Source organism: Leucoraja erinacea, chromosome 10 (genome assembly GCF_028641065.1).
Source record: "Leucoraja erinacea ecotype New England chromosome 10, Leri_hhj_1, whole genome shotgun sequence".
Lineage (NCBI taxonomy): Eukaryota > Metazoa > Chordata > Chondrichthyes > Rajiformes > Rajidae > Leucoraja > Leucoraja erinaceus.
Window position 1 is genome coordinate 45726525 of NC_073386.1, and position 21558 is coordinate 45748082.

Genomic DNA, 21558 nt, shown 5'->3' on the forward strand with positions numbered 1-21558 from the left:
CTCCTGTCACATGATAATATTCGCCACTCGAATTAAGAGACACACTACCAAATATTTAACACAGCATACAATTTTAGTCCAGAACGTACATGCTTTCCATCTAACTAAGCATTATAAACATTAATGCCCATTTATCCTTACCTAACAGACTTTAATGCATAGAGTATTGTTGCAACAAAATATTCAGTAAAATTATTTTGAAAAAGACCCATTTTGCACCAGCAATATTTTCATAATAATTTATTGAAGTTTCTAGTCAGATATAAACCCACGTCTTTGAGTGCTTGTTTATTGTGCACAAAAGAACCATTTTTCCTTTCAGAATTGGTAAATGTTGTTACAGACATGGAGAGAATAGGAAATCAGATTTGCCTTATCTTGAAAGAAAATGATTGGTCAACAAAAAATAGCCTTACCAAGCTTCTCTATAGAAAAAAAAAATGCATTGCTAACAATAACCTTGTCATGGATACAAAATGTAAAATCTGTATAGAAACAATACAATATAACTTTAATACAACACTCAGTTGGGGACTCATGAAAAGTCCCTTAAAAACATACATCAAAAAAATCTTGTAATTGGTCTAGCCAAAGTTTGAAAAATTGTGTCCCAGTATATTAAATCTGGGTTGGAAAACAATTATTTGACAAAACTGGAATATATACTTACTTTTGCCTTTACTTAAAGATCCACAGGGATGTAACGCGTCAGCAATTCTGGCTCTATACAGGTCAAGTATTTGTGCGCGTCAGTGTGTTTAATTAGGTTGTTGCATTGGGATAACCTTGATGTATGTAGTATTCATTCTTGTCCCTTCTTTGCGACCTGATTCTGATGATGTCTGTTTGCAGAGAATGTACGGACCCGTGGTTGCGATAGTCCATAAGGGGCACTCAGTTCACGGTGGGCACCTGATTTCTTTGTAAGCTGTACTCTTTGGCCTTGAGGCGAAGGTTTGCAATACTGTTGGCCATGTTCATTCCTTGAGTCGGGCTAGTGGTAGCACAGTTGGAAGAGTAGCTGGCCATTGCACTGCAGGACAAACACACAATGTTGGCGAGCGAGCAACAAAACCCATGCCTTGAAATAGTACCCAATGCATTGTTTCCATGGACATTTTCAACATGTTTCTAAATCAGTAGCTTTCCCTTATTTACTGAGGCAAATTACAGAGGTAAATTACAAGTGGCATTCAATATTATCAGGATCTATTTCAAGAAAAACTTCCATTGTGGAAAATGGAGATTTAATTATATTCATATTCTTTTACTGACAAAGCAAATGTTATCATGTTGCAAGACAAATTGCTCCTTTTAAATTCAGTGTTTTTTTATGCTGCCCATAACCAGCAATAAAATATCGATTTGAATCTTTACACATAAACAAACATGCCTTGTAGTTGTGTGTTCATTTAGACCCCAATCAGATGCCTACATGGAACGAGAGAATGACGTTTACAATGCACACAACTGAGGGCAAGAGGAAGCATTTGAGAAAGATTGTAGAATTCCTAGGACAGCAAAAAGTAGTGGTGGCCCACGTATGATCAAGAATTGAATTATAAAGTATTTAACATAGATCACTTTTGTTGCACTATAGTAAGCCCTGAGACTAGATAACTGCTCACTGATGCAAAAAATGCAGAAATGCACATAGGAAGGAGCTGGGGAGCTTACTGACTCAACATCCAGTGTTATTGCAGAGGGGGGCACAAAACATGTTGGAGTCTCAAATACCCTCATCCCATGGTATTTCAAAATGGAAAGCACTGTGGGATCAATATGTGTGAGTCTGATGCCATTTAAATGATGGCTAATTAGCCACATGCTTGCATTTACAGGTGTTCGACTTTATCCAATTATCCAATTATTTCACATAACACTCAAATCCTGGCCATTCAATCTTTTTATGCAAAGTTTCTTTTTTTTCCATAGTCCTCTGGCCTGCTCATCCATTACTGATCAAAATGTCTATCTGAGCTAGCATCGTTTGTCTAAATGTGGCCCATATTTCTCGAAATATTTTCTATTCAGGTATTCGTCCAAATGCTAGGAACTCAAAACAACTTAAGAGCAGAGAAAATGTGTGAGAAGGAACTGCAGATGCTGCTTTACACAGAAGAGAGACACAAAATGCTGGAGTAACTCAGCGGGAAAGGCAGCAGCTCTGGAGACAAGAAAAAGGTGAAATTAAGGGTCTCGACCCAAAACATCACCTATTCCTTTTCTCCAGAGATGTGGGCTTTCCTGCTGAGTTACTCCAGTATTTTGGGTACATCATAAGAGCAGGGAACTTGTTCTCATGTTAGATCACTATGAGAAAATGATGCAGGCATCAGATGTGTATGCAGTAACATTTCCCCCCTCTTAGATCAGAACTTTCTTTAAGGAGAATAATAGAAACCAGAAAAGCTTTGGATCTCCAATGTTTTCTCTAGGAAGCACAGCAAGGCTGATACATTTATTTTGAATAATCTGTTTCAAGCTTCCTTGTTTTGATTCCCTTTTGCGTTTATCTTTACTACCTAAATCTCAACCTTTGTCTATCCCATGCTTATATAAAGCAGAATCCTACATTCATGTGTCAAATTGCATTGAAGAACAATGCAGCCTCACTATCATCAGATTTTGAGTAAAAGTGTTTAACTTAAGAAGAGCTGATTGATCTTTTGTTAACATTAATTTAACATGCATCACCTCACGCTGTTCAATAAAGAGGAATAGACAGATGGAGTGAATGGGCAAGGTCATGGTATGTGGAATATAGTGTAGGAAAATATGGAATTATTTACTTTGGTGCAAAGAAGGGAAGAATAGTGTTTGAATCATGGAAAATTGAGTAATACTGGTATTTAAAGGGTACTATGTGTCCTTCCCTGTAAACCACTTCAATGCAACATGTAATTACAGTCAGCAATTAGGACGGTAAATGGCATGCTGGCTTTTACTGAGGGGGTATTTGAGTAACAGAGTAAAAAGATGTATTGCAATTCCCCAGGGCTATGATGAGACTACACAGAATATTGGGTACAATTTTGGTCTCCCTACCTAAAAAAGAAAACATTGCCATTGAGGGAGTGCAGTGAAGGTTCATTGCAATGGTTCCTGTGATGCTATGTGAGAAGACAATGAGTAATCTAAACCTGGTGAAGTCTTTGGAACGTATAGTTCTTGCATCTGACACAGTGTGAATGTGGCAAGGATGTTTGTCTTGATTGAGGAGCCTAAAGCCAGGGGTCATGGTCTCAGACTAAAGGATATGCCATTTAGGACTGAACTGAAGGAAAATGTATGTCTGAGAAGTTGGGAAGTTTCTTCACTAAGGATAGTAAATCTTTGGAATTCTCTATCCTGGAAGACTATGATGACCGAGTCACTGAGTTCATTCAAATATAGAGATTGATTGTGTATTATTTCTTTCGGAGTCAAAGGTTAGAGGGATTGTGTGGAAAGATCAGACAGAAGCAGAAGATCAACAGTGATCTTGATGAACAGCAAAGCAGATTCTAAGAGCTAAATGTCTTAGGTACTAATGTACTTATCAGCACTGAAACTGAGATCCACGTAGCCCTAATCGGACATATGTCAATACAAGAAATCAACAGAAACCACAGAATTGAAATAGCAACCACAAGCAATGCTCTTAACTCATGCAATAGCACAACTTTTTACTGATTTATAAACCTTCTAAATAATAGCACTGTTGTCCAAGACATAATATTTGCATACAATCTTAACTTTCAATTGAAACTCTATCCTAAATCTAATTCTCTACACTTTCATGACTTCAACACAACTCAGAAACAATATAGATTGACAGGTTGACACAATGGCCAACAATGAACATACATGCTTGGGAATTTAATAATTTATATTAGCAGCTAGTGAAAATAATCAGGAATGCACATAACTTGATCATAGGTGTACATAAATTATGGAGGACCTAGATATTTCATAGATACCGTGATACTTTCCTCGTGTCTTACAGTAAGTTTGGAATAACATTTTTTTGTTCTCAATTGCTACGTTTTTAGTTGAATAAATATCTGCTTTATTTACTCAAGGAGCAATTGTAGGTAATAACCATATTTGATTTAAAAAAAAGAGAAAAGTACAACATATGTATTTTGTTGTAATCATTTGTGTGCATGTGTTTCTGAGGCAGACAGAGACAGAGGAGAACACAGAGGTAAACAGACAGGCACGAGTTGAACCCTGTCGTTACATGCTCTCTGACAAACCTCAACTACAGTTCTGTAAAATAATAACTGTTGCGTGTTACTGGTTCGTGCTTTTTACATCAAGGTATTATGGGTACAGTGTATATTAATGTGATTGATACATACCTATTGTGTACAGAGGAATTGTGGATGGGATTTATGGAGTCCAATAGGATGTACGGCCAAAGAGACTAGCTGAAGGATAAGGTTGATCCTCAAGTGTATACAGTCTGTTTAGAAAGGTTATGCACAGAAAATGTGGAAATTACCCTTGATGTACTGGTATAATGTTCTATTGACATCAGATAATTGACAAGGCAATCACTCCAAATTAATAACTTCAGTCCCAAGTGAATAAATACATTTCAGATTGCGTAGCACAGCAATAGAATTAAAACCACAGATTCATGTGCCCATGTCTGTGTTTTCCTATGTGTGGGTGAACAAATGTTCTGATTATCAGTCACTACTCTACACACAAAGATCTAATTGAAACTATCGAGTCTAAAGTTCAATAGAGAGCATCCACTCCATTTATGGTTGCTGGGATAATCCTACCTCAGAGAACCATGGACTCTTACTACAAAGAAGGAAGATATTTGAGCCTCTTGCTGTGCCAGCTCTTTGAAATAACAGTCATGCTTCAATTCACATTTTCTGCTTTTAATGTGGGTCTGCAGTTCCTCATCCTCAGTAACTTGTTCAATCATCTTAAAATCATTAACTGAATCAACTTCCACTATCTCATCATGCTGAGCATTGAAGATCTCAAAGACTTCATGCAAGAGGTTTCCTTGTCTCTTTTTTCTGCCAAAGGTTTTTAATCTATGCTCTGGCAATTGATTCACCCAGCAGAAAAAAATAGTTTACCTTAAAAATGCTTTGCATCATATTGAAAGCCTCAATAAAATCTAATCTTAACATTCTCTGATACAAAGCAAATGTTGTGGGTTTTGCAACTTTTTCTCATAACTGAAGTTCCTCGTCTTGGTAGTGTTTAATAAACCTCTCCTCTGGTCCATTATATATTTTCTGAAGTGTGCTACTCAAAATGCTCCAGCTGAGATCACAATGCTCCAGCTGGGATCTCACCAATGGTTTATAAATCTATGATCTCTTAGTTTTTATGTACTATACCTCTACATTAAGACAAGCAGTCTGTATACTTTTGAAATTACATTAACCTCACCTATCACCTTTACGAATCTGTGCATATTGTTTGTCTTCACACTTATCTTTTTAAACCATGCCATTTATTGCTTATTATTTTCCCATGTTATTCCTCCCAAATATGTCTTTACCACCTTGCCGCATTAAGCTTCTTCTACCAAGCTTCTGCCATGTTCATAACTTTTACATCATCCAGAAGTGAACAACAGTCATCATAAGTTGTGAATCATCTTCAAACATTGCCTTCTACTCCCAAGTCTAGGTTTATTCAAAGATGAAGAAGAGCAATGGACCTTACATTACCCCAAGCCACCTCCCAGTGTAAAATTATTTGTCTTCCAATGCTATCCCCTGCTATCTGTCTCTGATTCAAATTATATCTCAATAACACCATGTTTCTCTTAATCACATATGCTTCAGTCTTCATTGTTAGTCTCCGTAAAGCTTAGTCAAAATCCTGTATGTATAAAATTATAAAAGGACTGGACAAGCTAGATGCAGGAAAAATGTTCCCAATGTTGGGCGAGTCCAGAACCAGGGGCCACAGTCTTAGACTAAAGGGGAGGTCATTTAAGACTGAGGTGAGAAAAAAACATTTTCACCCAGAGAGTTGTGAGTTTGTGGAATTCCCTGCCACAGATGGCAATGGAGGCCAAATCGCTGGATGGATTTAAGAGAGAGTTAGATAGAGCTCTAGGGGCTAGTGGAGCCAAGGGATATGGGGAGAAGGCAGGCACGGGTTATTGATAGGGGACGATCATCCATGATCACAATGAATGGCGGCGCTGGCTGGAAGGGCCGAATGGCCTCCTCCTGCACCTATTTTCTATGTTTCTATGTTTCTATGTATGGGTCATTGTATTATCTATCCCAGCACCTTGATCAGCCTTAACCCAATACCTTACAGAATTCAATCAACTTAGTCAGATATGATGTGGCTTTAATTCAAGCATTTTTAACTTAGCAGTTTATTTTGGGTCGGGTACTTTTCGCCGCTGCCGTTCCGGCGCCGCTGTTTCGGCGCCTCCGTTTTGGCGTTGCCCATAGTTAATGCTTATCACCTAGTTCATCTTAATTCATCTAAATTTTGGAAAGCTGTTATATACTTATCACCTAGTTCATGTTATTTCCTATAGTTTTCAATAGTTTTTGGGAGGCTTTATTAAATAAAGAATAGGTGAATTAAAAATGGGTTAAAAAAAGTTCGTATAAAATAAATTCAATAACTTAATGTATTTCATAATGTAAACCACGCAAGTTTTCTAGTCAATCCCTTGTACCAAACTGTTGTACAATATTTAAAATGCGCTCATCAGCTCTCTTGTATTTAAGGAGTATTTGTTTAGATGCATGCCCGGCAACCAAGTGTTCATAATATGCATCACGGCCTTTCTGAATTTCCCTCAATTAAAAAGAACTAATTAAGAAAAACTACGTAATAAGTATATAACAGCTTGAATTAGATGAATTAGATGAATTAGCAAAAGTTCGGCGCCTCCAAAACGGAGGCGCCAAAACAGCGGTGCCGAAACGGCGGCGCCAAATGGTACCATTCCGGTTTATTTTGCTCCAATAAATGATTTCCAATCATTTCCTTCATTAAGGGATTGACTTGTAGCTCTCTAAATCCCTGCAGAAATCTAGGATAGATTTTATTCAGACTGGTTGACTTCCCTGTGAAATTCCATTCTTAACCCAATGTATTCTGATAATATAATTGCAAAAATGTACATGTCCTTCTGTAAAAGGCTCGCATGTGAGAGACACCTAGTGTTTTTAAGTTACATTCCTTTTCTCCTGTGCATATTTTTAATTGTGCTGTGTTGAAAGCCAAGATTCAAGGAGCATAGTAGTCAAGTGTATTCTTTGGAAATGGATGCCTTAGGGTGGAATTTCTTGCTTATTTTTTAGTCATAAATCCATAGTCAAAAAAATTAATAAACATTTGTTTTTGACATACTTATACTGTACAACACATCTGTTGATTCCTGCACCCAATCATTATGAGGAGCCTGCTCATTTTGAACAGTACTTGTGGAAGTCCTAAAATCACAATTGTTTAAAATCAATGTGAAATTGCACCCAGTATTTTAGCAGTAAAGAGAAATACATCATTTTTCTGATGTGCATGGACATACAATTGGCTCCTCAAGCTTGCTCCAGCATTCTGATGCTGGTTTTAACCTCAATTCCACGTTCCCACATTCCTCCAATAATTTTCCACCCCTTGCCTATCAAGAATATCTACTTATGCCTCAACATATTCACAGACTGGTTCGACAGCTCTTTGGCAGAAAGTTGCAAAGACAAAATTTTGAAGAGAAAAACCTTGAGGATCATTTCTATCTGAAATGGGCAAGTCCTTATTTTAGCCAGCATCTCCTACTTCTAGATTCTCCCACAATAGGAAATATCCTCTCCAACCTGCAAGGCGGTTTCATGAACTTGCGTACTTTATCAAGTCACTTCTGCAGCATATTTAAGCCTAATCTGGCCTCATATAACAACGTGTCCATTTTGGGAGTCAGTCCAATAATCCTTCCCTGTACTGTTTCCAGTGTACAGTCATCCGTCCTAATCTAAGTAAACAGTGCCTGAGATGTAGTCTCATTAATGCCCTGTATAACATAAGTAAAAAAGTACTTTTGCATTAAATTCTGCTGACAACAAAGAGCAACATTAACTTTCTTAATTACTTATTGCCTCTGTATTCTAGCCTTTTGCAAAACATGCACAAGGTTTTCCTTTACCTTTTGGTGGCCTACTAATCTTTAATCATATGGATAGTATGCATTTAGTTTCCTGCCAAAAATAATAATTTCACATATACCAACATTAAAATCTATTTGTTGGATCTTTACCCCCTCACCTAATGGATCAAAATACCTTTGTAAGCTCCTTATGACTTCTTCACAAATAATATTTGCCTATTTTTATGCCATGAATAAATTTAGAAACTACGCCTTCATTCAAATTAGTTATTAAATTGTAAAACATTGAAATGCCAGCAGAGATTTCTGAGGCATGTCACACATCACATGTTGCCGACGTGAAATAACATATTTGCCTACTCTCTGTTTCTGATTAAGCAGCCTGTTTTATATGTAAGATTCGAAACAAGAGCTCTTATATTCTGCAATAACTTTAGATGCAGCACTTCATCAAAAGCCTTCTGAAAACCTAAGTGCACTGATCCACTGATTCCCCTTTACCCATAGCAGTTTACTTTTTAAGACTCTTTTTAAGAGTACTCCATTAAATTGGTCAAACACAATTTCCCTCTCAAAAAACCTTGTTGAATTTGCCTGATTATCTTAATTTTCCATGTGCCCTGTTGACCGTAATAACATATTTTAACATTTTCCAATGGCAAATATTTTTTTTTTAAATCCTTGCTGCATTATCCAGTGTATTTTATGTTTTGTTAAATATCTTTCACGGCACTTTAAAATTTGGAAAAAGTCCAAGACTGCATATCCTTAAGCATTTTGTGCCTAATCCACGCAATGGGATGTGAGTTCCAAGTAATTTTGGAAACAATCATATCCCACAGCAGGTTCCCCCGAAATAGTGGGCATTCCAAAGTATTTATTTTTCTCTGGTTAGAAAAAAGAAGAGAGAAGAGAAGAGAGGCCTGTGCGTAATAATTGCTAATATAGTCTGTACAGACTGGAGGAAAGGGATCTATTGTCATTAAAATCATAAATTGTGGGGCACATATAACAAGGTTAAGACAACCCCCAGTGGCAGTGGATGGGCAATAGCACAAATATTACTTTTTCAAATTACTCTATATTGCAGATGGTTTGGGTATGGATTGAATACATTGTAATGAAAATGTTTCAGTTTAAATTATTGCCACGTGTACCGAGGTACAGTGAAAAGATTTTTGTTGAGATGCTGATTATAGAAGAAATACAGGTGATAAACACAAAGCGCTGAAGTAACTCAGCGGCACAAGCAGCATCGCTGGCGAAAAGATCGACACGCTTCATCAAACGGGATTATTCATGCACATATTAAAACTCTGCCCTACACTGTTGATCATTTATACAGGAACATTCACATTTTCACGTCTCTGCTGTATCTTATGTGGATAAACACAATGCCTATTGTAACATCAAACAATAAAAATCAAGTTACCGTCACATCTACAGTCTGCACATATTTAACAATCAGCTACATAAATCACAAAGTTTAAAATAGCCTAATCTAGTTTACCCAAAATAGCCAGTGTTTCAAGTGCTAATCACTGCAGCTACACAAGTAGGTCATTGTTGCTGCGGTTAGTTTTTTGGTGATTCCCATCACACTTTCTAAATATTTAAGGATAGGATCAGATTAAACCGTGCTGGCCCCCAGTTGCCAAATTTGACCAGCCATTTACATTCACAGTTAGAATCATAGTGTTATACAGCACAGAAATAGCCCCTTCAGCCCAACTGATCCATGCTGACTGAGATGTCTATCCGAGCAGTTTGGTTTACCTTTATTTGACCCATATCCCTCACTTTTCTATCCATGTACCTTCACATATGTTGGGAACTCAAAATAGAACTAAAAAAAAACATTCTCCTAGTTGATCACAGATAGAATGTGATGCAAACTTCCCAGTGTACCATGTTCATGTACCAGTGCTTATTGTCCAAGACTTTTCACCAGCACAGTGAAAAAAACAGTGCTAATGATTAGTGAATCGAATGCAACATGACATGATTGCACGGAAGTCAAGGGAAAGAATGTATCGCAAAAAATCAATAAAAGGAAAATGTGCAAAAATAAAAAAAAGTAACTGAACAATAACCGTTTCTAGAAAGTTGTGTTAGTCAGTTCTGGGAGTTTCTCTAAATGCATATCATTCCTTTCTTAATACTGCAATAACTGTGGGGATACTTTATATATTAACATTACCATTACAAAAGCAAAGTGTACCCTCCTAAATACGGCATTTCTAAAATGTTAAAATTGAGATCTATGTTTCAACTTTCGATAAGATAGGCATAAAATGGGAGCTTATGAAAATGCTACCCGATTAATTAATTAACAGCTTAATTAATTAATTATGTAGCACTTACATACCTAATTAATGCCTATAATGAATTGCTAATTCTTCTAATAAGCACAACTTTTTCTAATATTTTTCTGTCCATCCATTATAAATATTGCTGTGTGGAACAGATGTATGAATAGTTAGAGAGTAAAATAAAGAAGGACCTTTTGGTGGAGCATGGCATCAAAGACTAATGGAGGCATCATCGCATGGTAAGTGACGAGTTCAGGAGAGTTGAAGCAGAGTGAAGAACGCTTCTTGTTGGACTGGATTTTTTTTTAATTTACTGTTATTATGTGTGAAATGTTTTTAAGTTTCATGTGTGATGCTCTGGTATTCCCTGGGAAACGCCTTCTCATTTTGCACTGTACAACTGTTGCTTTGCAAGATGACAATAAAGGTTGATTGATTGATTGATTGATTGATTGATTGATTACCTACCAGTTTAATTCTGCATTTCCTTCCCACTCTGACTGCCCTGTGGTCTATTGCATTGTCATAATGAGGCCCATTGTAAGCTTGCGAAACAGCACTTATTTTAAGTCAGTGCAATCTTCTGGACTCAATATGGAATTACTGTATAAACCAGATAACCTGCCTTCCCTGCATGAGAACTGCCTAGTTCTTCTTCGGTCAGTCATCTGCAAGATTGGCTCAGAATTATTTTTCATCTTTAGCACTGCCTGATCTACTGGGCATTTCTAACAATGCTGCATTTTGCACTTTTTACATTCCTATATTCATATTCCCCCGCTGCATATAAATATTAGTTCATAGCTTCCATGTCACCTTTTGTTCATGTTCACTCTCGCTAACTGTCGTCAGTAATCTATGAATGAAGTTACTTCATTAACAAATGATTCCCACTGCAACTCTGGCCTCCCCTTGTCTTATCCATGCTTCCCCTCCCCTCTCTGCACTTCAAATCCCCCTAATTTTCTCCATTTCCCAGTTCTGATAGTTTCTTCAATCTGAAAGGTAAATTGTACTTTGTGCCCATGGATCCACTGCAGATTGATATTTTGTGTATAATGGATTAATTCTGTAATTGTCAAAATATTCCCCAGTTTTTCTGTGACTATGATTAATCACCAGCCAAATTTCTTAACTTCTCACATTATAGACAGAGATTGCAAAAGGGGTTTCCAGCACAGAAGCTCAAAGAATGGAAAACTCAAAGCACTGAGAGAACCCGGTGACTCGGCCCTGGAGCTGTGGTGAGGCAGCAGCAGCGGCAGCGGAGACCTGACTCGGCCCTGGAGCTGTGGCGGAGGCAGCAGCAGCAGCAGCGGAGACCTGACTCGGCCTCTGAGCTGTGGCGAGGCAGCGACCACCCGCGGAGTTTGAACCGTCGCCTCGGCGCAGAGGGAGAACAAAGAGGGAAGAGCCAGAGACTTTAAGATTTTGCCTTCCACCACAGTGAGGAGGTGTTTGGTGAACTCACTGTGGTGGATGTTAAATTTGTGTTGACTATGTGTTTTGTCATTTTTTTTAAATTATATGTATGACTGCAGGGAAACAGAATTTCGTTCAGACCGAAAGGTCTGAATGACAATAAACAAATCTAATCTAATCTAATCTAATCTAAAAGAAAACAGCCACATCTGAGGAAAGCTATGACGAGTAAAGGAGGAGACACTGTGGACTAATATAGATAAAGCAAATAGGGACCAAAATACAACTTTAAAATAAAATGAATTAATTCAAACAAAATGCTTTGTTGGATCATATGAGATGGCACTTAATAAACATTTATCACACCAGAAGGATGGGCTGGATGGAGGCCAATATTTGTTTACAAGGAGAGAAAAGAAATGTCAGATTTGTAGCAGCTGGCTGGTAGGACCCTGCCCGAGATCTAACTCTCCAGTTTCTTTTGATGAAGGAACATGTACTGTTCATGAGTTCATGTGAGGAGAGGAATGAGCGAGTTAATCATATTGTCAGTATGTAGAGTACGATGCAAGAAAGCAGAATCATAAACAAATTGTTTTGTGCATTGTGGGCTATAAGGACTACAAGGACACCCCTAGTACCCAAAGTGTACATATCCCCCTTGTTGGGTTCATCATAGGATGAGTCGCTCCCTGGCCACTCCCTCTTCTCCCCTCTCCCATCAGGCAAAAGGTATTGAAGTGTGAAAACGCACACCACCAGATTCTGGGACAGTTTCTTCCCAACTGTTAGCAGGCAACTGAATCGTCCTACCACAACCAGAGAGCAGTGCTGGACTACTATCTACTCCTTTGGTGACCCTCGGACTATCTTTGATTGGACTTTACTGGCTTTAGCTAGCAACAAATTGTATTTTCTTCTCATGTATCTACACACTGCAAATGGGTTGATTGTAATCATGTCTTGTCTTTCTGATGACTGGTTAGCACACAACAAAAGCTTTTCACTGTACCTCAGTACATGTGACAATAAACTAAACATGAATAATCAATTTCTACTAGTTTTGGGAAACCTGAATGATTTACTCTTGGGTTGCTAACCAGCTGCAGCAAAAACGGATGGAATTTTGTGCACCATAAAAACAACCTTGGACTATGCCATAATAAGTGTGATTTTTTTCCCCCCCCGCTCCATTCCAATTAGTGTTTACTGATCCTATTGGTAAAATTCTCAAAGCAGGAATTTTATCCGACGTGTGAAAATGAGGTGAACCTGATTAGGAGAAATAAACAGATTCCCATTGGGAGGTGGTGTTTGAATAATGAGCTGATTCAGTAAGTAATGTGTAAATGTAAATTGACTGTGGATAGACTGGTTATAGAGATGAATGTCATGCACATTAATTATAAAATAATATCTGAAAATTGGTTTTTACACCATGACCTTTTTCCCCCTCTATACTTAAAAATGTTAGCCAAATGCTATATTATTAGGACTTTGTGCCAATCATATAAATGCATAAAGAAGCTGGTCCTAGGCTCATATTCTAAGTCAACAAATGAGTAGGTAAATCCAAAAATAGTGTTTGGTTTAGTTTGGTTTAGTGATACAGCGCGGAACCAGGCCCTTCGAACCACCAGGTCCATGCCGACCAGTGATCCCCATACATTAACACTATCTTACACACTATGGACAATTTACAATTTTTACCAGAGCCTAATTAACCTACAAACCTATACATGTTTGGAGTGTGGAAGGAAGCCAGAGCTCCCGTGGAAAACCCAAGTGATCAAGGGGACAATGTATAAACTCTGTCCAGACACCACCCGTAGTCAGGGTCGAACCCGGCCTCAGGCACTGTAAGGCTGCAACTTTACCACTGCACTACTGTGCCACCGATTAGGTAATATCAAGCTTGTGAGCATCATGGATGTATGAAGAAAAGACTATGGGTGGAAAGGATTCCCACCTGCTAAATTCTTAGCGTATGTCGGTTAATAATATGGATATAACAAAACTGAACACATAGATTAAAGAAAATTGAAATGCAATGCGATAGTTTTTGTATAAAAGGGTAAAAAACAATGATCTGAAATTAATTTTATCATATTAACATATTTAAAAGTGCCACAGAATACACCTACATTAAAGTTGTTACATTAGTGCAAGTTGTTGCTATAATATATGGAGCTACATGGGATTAATTTTGTTCTCTGGGCCCTTACTAAAGGGATCTAAAATTTATAAAGCTCAAGGGGCAGTAACTATACAATTATTTGACTCTTGCAAACTGATGGGGTGCAATATTGTATTCCATAAACCTTCTCGGTGTTTGATATCAATTTCAGCCATGCTGGAATAATTGCACTATGAGAGGGAGACTGTATCTACAGACCAAGCTTATCCACTATGTGTTGCTGAGCCAGAGGTGTGGGAGTAATATATGGGAATTTTAACAAGGTCAGATTGACCACTAAATGAAAATCCATTGGCAAAGTGACAAGTTGGATTCAAAATGCCTGAGTGATAGATAGCAAAGTTTATTCTAATCATTGCTGACTGATTTACTACGGGGGTAGCTGGCCTCAATTTGATATATGTATGTATCAATGGTTTAATCATAAAAATAAAGGACATCATTAAACCATTTGCAGAAAATGCCAAATTAGGTTTATGGTTGACACTGAATGACAAAATTCCATACTGCAGGGCAATATCAATAGGCTGAAGTGGGTAGGAAATTTGCAAATTAAATGAATCCATTTAACTGTGAAGTAATGCATTTACAGAGGAAATACACAGTAAAAGGTAAACTACTGGGAAGTGTGGAGAATCTTAAGATTGTTGGGCAGGTATAAAGTTAGAACACTGCAGCACAGGAGTTTGTGCCGAACATGATGACGTTAAACTGATCTCCTCTGCCTGTACATGATCCGTAACCCTCTATTCCTTGCACTTCCATCTACCTATCTAAAAGCCTCTTGAACAATCGAATATGCCTCCAAATACATCTTTATATTTTGTAACATTATATATGTTATATAATATCTATACATATATATAATATATATATAGCATATATAACGCTACAAAATATAACGATGTAAAGACATTAAAAAATAATGTCTTCCCTTGTATCCAAAGGATTTTCAAATAATAGTGGCTAGGATGTTCAAAGGGGTGTGAACAATTAATTGTAAGAAAGATTAGCTAGTATTTTCCATCCTTTAGAACTGAGCAATGTGTCTCGGTTAACTGCTTGAAGTCTGAACTAGATGTGGTAAAGCAAGAGGGTAAAGTGCAAAACAGTTGTAAGAGGAAATCTATCACGCAAATAGAAATAAAGTGGTTACTGAGTGAGTTTATTTTGGCAATCTTCTTAACAGTATTGTTCTCTTAACTATTAGCATTATTTCCTGGTAGGTTTGTAATTATTAATTTCACAGTAACATTGAAAAATATTATATCCAATCAGTTTAAATCAATTACCTGGATTCCATGATTATATTTATTGCCCTATATTAAAATGACCCTATTTTCTACTCAGTCGTTAAGTGTGACAAACAACAATATAGAAATTGACTTCTGTGTGAAAATTATTGAGCTATTGGCTGTTAATGTTGATAATATTCATCTCAATCTTTGATGGTTTCTGTTACATAGTTTTTGAAAAGTGGGAGCAAATGTTGAAAAGTATGACTGGTAACATTCTGCTGTGTCTGTATTTTGATCTTTCTGCACGCAATATTCAAACCATCGAATAGAATTGAATTGAATAAATTTTACAGGTTGTGTAATAGGTCAATAAATGTATCAGCTTCCAACCGGTTGGAAGTTAAATTAACTTTCCCATACACTATTTCAGTCCTGTCGTTTATCCACCAAGCAGTTTGTTTAGATCTACATTGTTCGGCTTCCAAATCAAAATCATCTCCATTGTATTTTCAACATAATATTTTCCACTAAAAGTATAGTGAATATCCATTTCCAAATATAATGCTGAATTGTCAGAATTACAAATAATATAATGGAGTTCTGCCTACATGCTATTCCATTTGGGTTTTTTTTTAGCAGAGGGACAGATATTTGAATAGAGTTTCTCCATATAATGTCATGATGCCCATTTACATTAAATAGTTGCGAGAAAAGGGTGTGACTTATCCAGCCCTCTTAACTGATGAAATCACTAGAATATAGTTTCATGATATTGTGTAAAAAAAATTGTTGCCATACTGTCTCTTAGTGTCAGCGTTAAAATATAAAGCAGATCATAGTGAGGGAAGTGAGAGTTTGCATCAATGTATAATATTTACCATTACCTGACCTCCCCTAAAAAGCATTTAGCCTTAAACATGAAAACTGATTGTAAATTAAAAATCTATAACGGTGTAAATTAAAACGTGAAGTGCATATACCCTCTACTATGAATAAAACATGGTACAGGGTACTAACAATATCAGATAAAACATTCACTCGATGTGACCTAGCTCTGAATTTCAAATCACACAATACTTCTGCTGCTCTCTATTTACATCCACCAGGTTAAAATCCATTGCTATGATTGCTATGAAGAACACACTACTGAAAGATCTCTTTCCAGAATCCACTAATTAACAAAGAACAAACTTTTAACAAGTCACAGCTGGTTCCTGGTGAGTATGAGATGAACCATCAAAAAATTAACCATCTAATTACAGATTCCATTTGCAACAGAAAAAATACTCTCAAAATCTGGATGTATAATAGCCCGTAATTATTGTTTTAAGTTCAGTCTCTTGAAAGATGGAAAGGCAATCTAGTTCTAATTATGATATTTAACCATGTATGTATGGTGCAGTGAGTGGAATTGATTGAAAATGCAATAACGCTATTTACTCTTGTGGTGGTGCTTGGATAAAATATTATTCTTCTCCTTAAGTACAATGGGGAATGGCTTCATTTGATTTTAAATAATTAAATTTGAAAATAGCCATTAAGTATCATGCTTAAAGAATGAACATTGGTATTTGGATCACCTGAATTTCAACAGTCAAATGCACCAGGTGGAGTTACATTTGAACATGGATTTGGAATACTTATTCTCCAAAGAACATTTAACATCCTCAGTAGAACACTCTCAATATCCTGCATTTTAATTTACCTTAATCAATGTGTGCTATTTCAGTATTAAGTACAGTAAAGGTTATATACTGGATACGAGTTCATGCCTGTGAGTTGAATTTGAGATTCCATTTATAAATTTTTAATTCATAGGAAATATTTTAATGTTTTATATACCTTCCTAAATCGTTTGAATAATGCTGCACATTGATTAACATTTTGTTCCTTAACTATGGTTCAAATGGGAAATGAGTTCCTTGTTCATAATTCAGTTCCTTATTTACCACTGCTAACAGTCTGCTGCCAAAGTGCTGGCTTTGTTTTCCTTCCATTTTAAATTGCCATGGGGACATTGATGTTGTGCTGCCAAGAAACATGCCTACTGAAATGTTTATTACCTTCTGTCCTGATGATCTGAAGCAAAGAGTACCGGCTACCTGGAGACATTTTTCTGACAAAGACAGGTGATAGCACAGGTGCACATTTCTTTGGCCACATTGGGACCTTTATTGAGTCCAGCTGGGGATAGGGATTTGCTGGATGGGCTCTACCCTACTCAAACTTCCTGCCAAATTTCCCTTAGATTATGGATTATAGATTAACTCAGAACCATTTCTCAGTCTGAATGTACGTCACAACAAAATCTCCAACGGATCATTGCCACTGCATTGAGAACGAGCTCATGCTTCACTGATATTCATCAGTCCCTGGCCTGTAGGTAATTATCTAATTATGTAATTCTATTGAATTGTCTGTTCCTTGTGGTGCTTGCACTTGCCCAAGAAAACACTTTGAGCATATTTTATTTTCGACAACACCTTCCATTTTATATTGAAGATCCAAAGGGCTTGCCAACTGAAGCACCTTTGAAATCCAGTCACCTCTATAAATTTGAAGCTGATACCGCACACATCCACTATTCTGCATGCACCGCCTTCATAAAGCACTGCAGTTAAGCAGTTGACATATTACATCCGTTAACCAAAGAACTAAACCAGGATAAGTGTCCCTGGATTCGGATGGTTTCATTTTAGTTATGCTTGAAATTGATGGTCATATTTGAATTGTTCTCAGTTCAAACCAGAGTTAAAACCAGACTGCATGATCTGGAATCGGGGATTATAGCATCCAATTGTTTACACGTACGGACGATATGAAATACAGCGCCATGTAGGGCTGGTTAAACCGGAGTCTTGGAGGCTGCAGTCAGGAGAGATTGGCTGCGACTATACAAAGTCAATTTCCAGACAATATATATCTATATTACCAATAAGAGATTACCCATATGGAGATGTCGTTCCCCAGGACAGGTAATCCTGGGCTCTTGGCGCTGGGCGCGGCGCCATCGGCTGCTCCACCGCCTCTCCGCTGAATGACTTGAGGATGGACGCATTTTTACTGGCCAACAAGGCCCTCTCGTTTCGACGGAATTTCGCCCTTCTGTTTTGAAACCAAACCTGGGAGAAGAGGGAGAACAAACAAAAATAAATCCCGTGCGTTTATCCTTTCCAATGTTGACCAAAACAGATGAGGCCGTTTTCTGGGAGAACTCAAATGGCTGCAGGTGCTGAAATCTTTAGTTACATTAAAAAACACAAAAGAGCTGGAGAGACTCAGCGGCTCCTTCAGGCAGCGGCCGCGGAAGCATTGGACAGACCCGTGTCTCAGATAGACACAAAATGCTGGAGTAACTCAGCGGGACAGGCAGCATCTCTGGTTACACAAAAAAGCTGGAGAAACTCAGCGGGTGGAGCAGCATCTATGGAGCGAAGGAAATAGGCAACGTTTCGGGCCGAAACCCTTCTGGGTTTCGGCCCGAAACGTTGCCTATTTCCTTCGCTCCATAGATGCTGCTGCACCCGCTGAGTTTCTCCAGCTTTTTTGTGTAACCTTCGATTCTCCAGCATCTGCAGTTCCCTCTTAAACACAGGCAGCATCTCTGGGTGGAAGGAATGGGTGACGATTCGGGTCGAGACCCTTATTGGAGAGGAAGACTCAGCGACAAGGAAGGATAAGGTGTCAAAACGAAATATCAAAAGAGATAAAAGCTCAAGGAAAATTTAGAATCGATCATTGTTAGCTGGAAGAAGGTGACAACAAAGCAAACAGAGATAAAATGTAATCAGGGAGACACATAATCCCACATGGATCACGTATCAGGTTCATTCATCCCCGCGCAGATGCTGTCTGGTCCGCTGAGTTCCTACAGCGCTTATACTTGTGGCTCCGTTTCTTGCCGGGCCAAAATTTGTATCGCTCATTACATTCTATAATGGGGCATAGCCCCAGTAAAGCGTTCTGGCGAGCCCTTTAGGGATCGTCATTTGATCGGGAGAAAATGGCTTTGATGATGCAATCTCAAGAGACAAGAGCTACAGAAGGGATATTTTGGGAGACAACATTAAAGTTGTATTTTTGAAATGTTATTTTGATTTGGGACGTTAGCGAAAAAAAACCCCACTGCTGTACCATCATCAAACCTTAGGAGCAAGTTTTGGCAGGCGGAACGAATAGACTAATTGTACATCTTCTCAACTAGCCATCTTTAGTAAAGGTTTCAATCGTTTATGAGTGTGACCATTCCATACCATTGGGTTTCTCAAGTAGATTCACTAGAATTCAAACTTATATTTTAAACGGGCTTGGTTGTTTAACCATTAGAATATTTTGCTGGAAGTTTTGTTTAAATGGAAACTAGTTTCAGAATACATCTACGTATTGAGCCTGATGAAGGGTCTGGACCAGAAACGCCGTCTGTTCATTCCTTTCCAAGAAGCTGCCTGACCCACTGGATTCCTCCAGCACTTTGTGTTTGCCCAAGATTCTAGCATCTGCAGTGCCTTGCCTCTCCCGTCTACATCCAAACAAACGTCAGAAAGACATAAAAAGCTAGAGCAACTCCGCACGTCGGGCAGCACCTCTGGAGAAAAAAGATTAGGTGACGTTTCGGGTCGAGGCCCTTCTTCGGAACCGAAACGTCGCCTATTCATTTTCTCCAGAGATGCTGCCTGACCCGCTGAGTCACCCCAGTGTTTTGTGTCTTTCTTCGGTTTAAAACAGCATCTGCTGTTCCTTCCTACAGATACATCGTAAACGTGTTCGTTACCCAATGAAGAGCTTACCTGACAACGACATGCCACGTAAAATACAACTCTTTCGCAGACTGTGGCTGCGTGAAAGGACAGTTAGCTGTCGGGGAACTGAATTGAGGACTGTATGTTGGAGACTGAACGCCAGCGTTATAAATCTTGACAAGCAATATCGATCGGGGTTTTAGTGTAGCTTTTCTGCACACTCCCAGCACAAGTTTCAAATCTATTCACGAGCAGGGAGAATTACTTTACTGCCAGCGAGACGGGGACGGGCTGTTGCTTCTGCTGTAAACAATCGAAAAACCAACCCTCAATATCCACATTACTCATTATTCACGACATCCTTCCTGCTTTACTGGAAGATAGTGGACGGCTCCCATTCACTTGAAACGAAACCAAACTGCACCGTCTCGCTTCTGGGGTGAATCCGCACAGCCCAATATATGTGATTTTTATTTTTTATTTCGAATAAGAATTCTTGGAAATAGGAATCTAATTAGTGCCCAGTTTTGTTTTTTTTTAAACACCCAAGGGATTGACCAAAAATACAATATTTTGCAAATAATTTCTAGATAAACTGTTACGAACAATTTGCGGATTTAAAGGGGCCCATTTAGAAGTTGGCGAATTGTCAGTCCATTTTGAATGACCTTGCTGACCTATTAAAACAAATTTACAATTCTACCTAAAGAACTTCGCTGTTTAAACAAATGATTGATCTAACATTGTCCTGATGGAAATAAAAATTGGAAGTAATTTTAATTCGTAGAGTGCGGAGGCTGTCGTGCGAACCGGCTCGCGTTTTAAAGTGTTTGACCTACAGCATGGGAATAAAGGTGGACAGTGAGAGGATGATGTCTCCTATCTTTCCTGCTGAATTTGAAAATAGTGAAATGTGAATATATACATGAGCCCAATACCTGGGAACATAATGTGAGGGAAGGAATTCTAGATGCAGGTTTAAACCGAAGATAGACACAAAAAGGAATGGGTGACGTTTCGGGTCGAGAACCCTTCTTCAGACCTCTCTCGTTTCCCTTTCCCATCACAACAAGGGTCTCGATCCGAAACGTCACCCATTCCTTCTCTTCAGAGATGCTGCCTGTCCCGCTGAGTTACTCCAGCTTTTTGTGTCAACCTGGGAACATAGGTTCCCCTCCCATCTGCGTGGTAAAACAGAGATTGTCCTAGACTTCCTCCCCGACCTGCTGATGAAGCATGTTCTCAAAATATCGAGAAATACCCACAGGCCGTCAGCATACAAGGACATTTTAACATAAAGGAACATGTCTGTGATTCCGCCTCCTCTACGATAACGTTTTAACGCAGACTCGCTACCACAGCATTCATTTTTCTATATCTCTCTACATCACTGTTTACATCTCTCGTTTCCATTTCCCCTGACTAGTCTGAAGAAGGGTCTCAACTAGAAGCGTCACCCATTCCTTCTCTCCAGAGATGCTGCCTGTCCCGCTGAGTTACTCCAACATTTTGTGTCTAACTTCGGTTTAAACCAGCATCTGCAGTTCCT

At 38.3% G+C, this 21558-nt stretch overlaps 1 protein-coding gene across 5 annotated transcripts in view; it reads right to left on the reverse strand.

Moving 5' to 3' along the window:
* Nucleotides 1-225: 225 nt before the first annotated feature.
* Nucleotides 226-21558, reverse strand: part of LOC129701115 (paired mesoderm homeobox protein 1-like) — a 29031-nt gene continuing 7698 nt past the window's right edge. For 3 of the 5 annotated variants that reach the window (XM_055642111.1, XM_055642110.1, XM_055642109.1), the window contains 2 exons: nucleotides 18217-18392; nucleotides 226-1033 (listed from right to left, as the gene is read on the reverse strand). In XM_055642111.1, the coding sequence (XP_055498086.1) occupies nucleotides 895-1033; nucleotides 18217-18392 (315 nt within the window). In that variant the 3' untranslated portion in view covers nucleotides 226-894. Of the gene's footprint in view, nucleotides 1034-4346; nucleotides 4451-18202; nucleotides 18393-21558 lie in introns of all 5 variants that reach the window. The other 2 variants (XM_055642112.1, XM_055642113.1) reach the window with 2 other exon arrangements.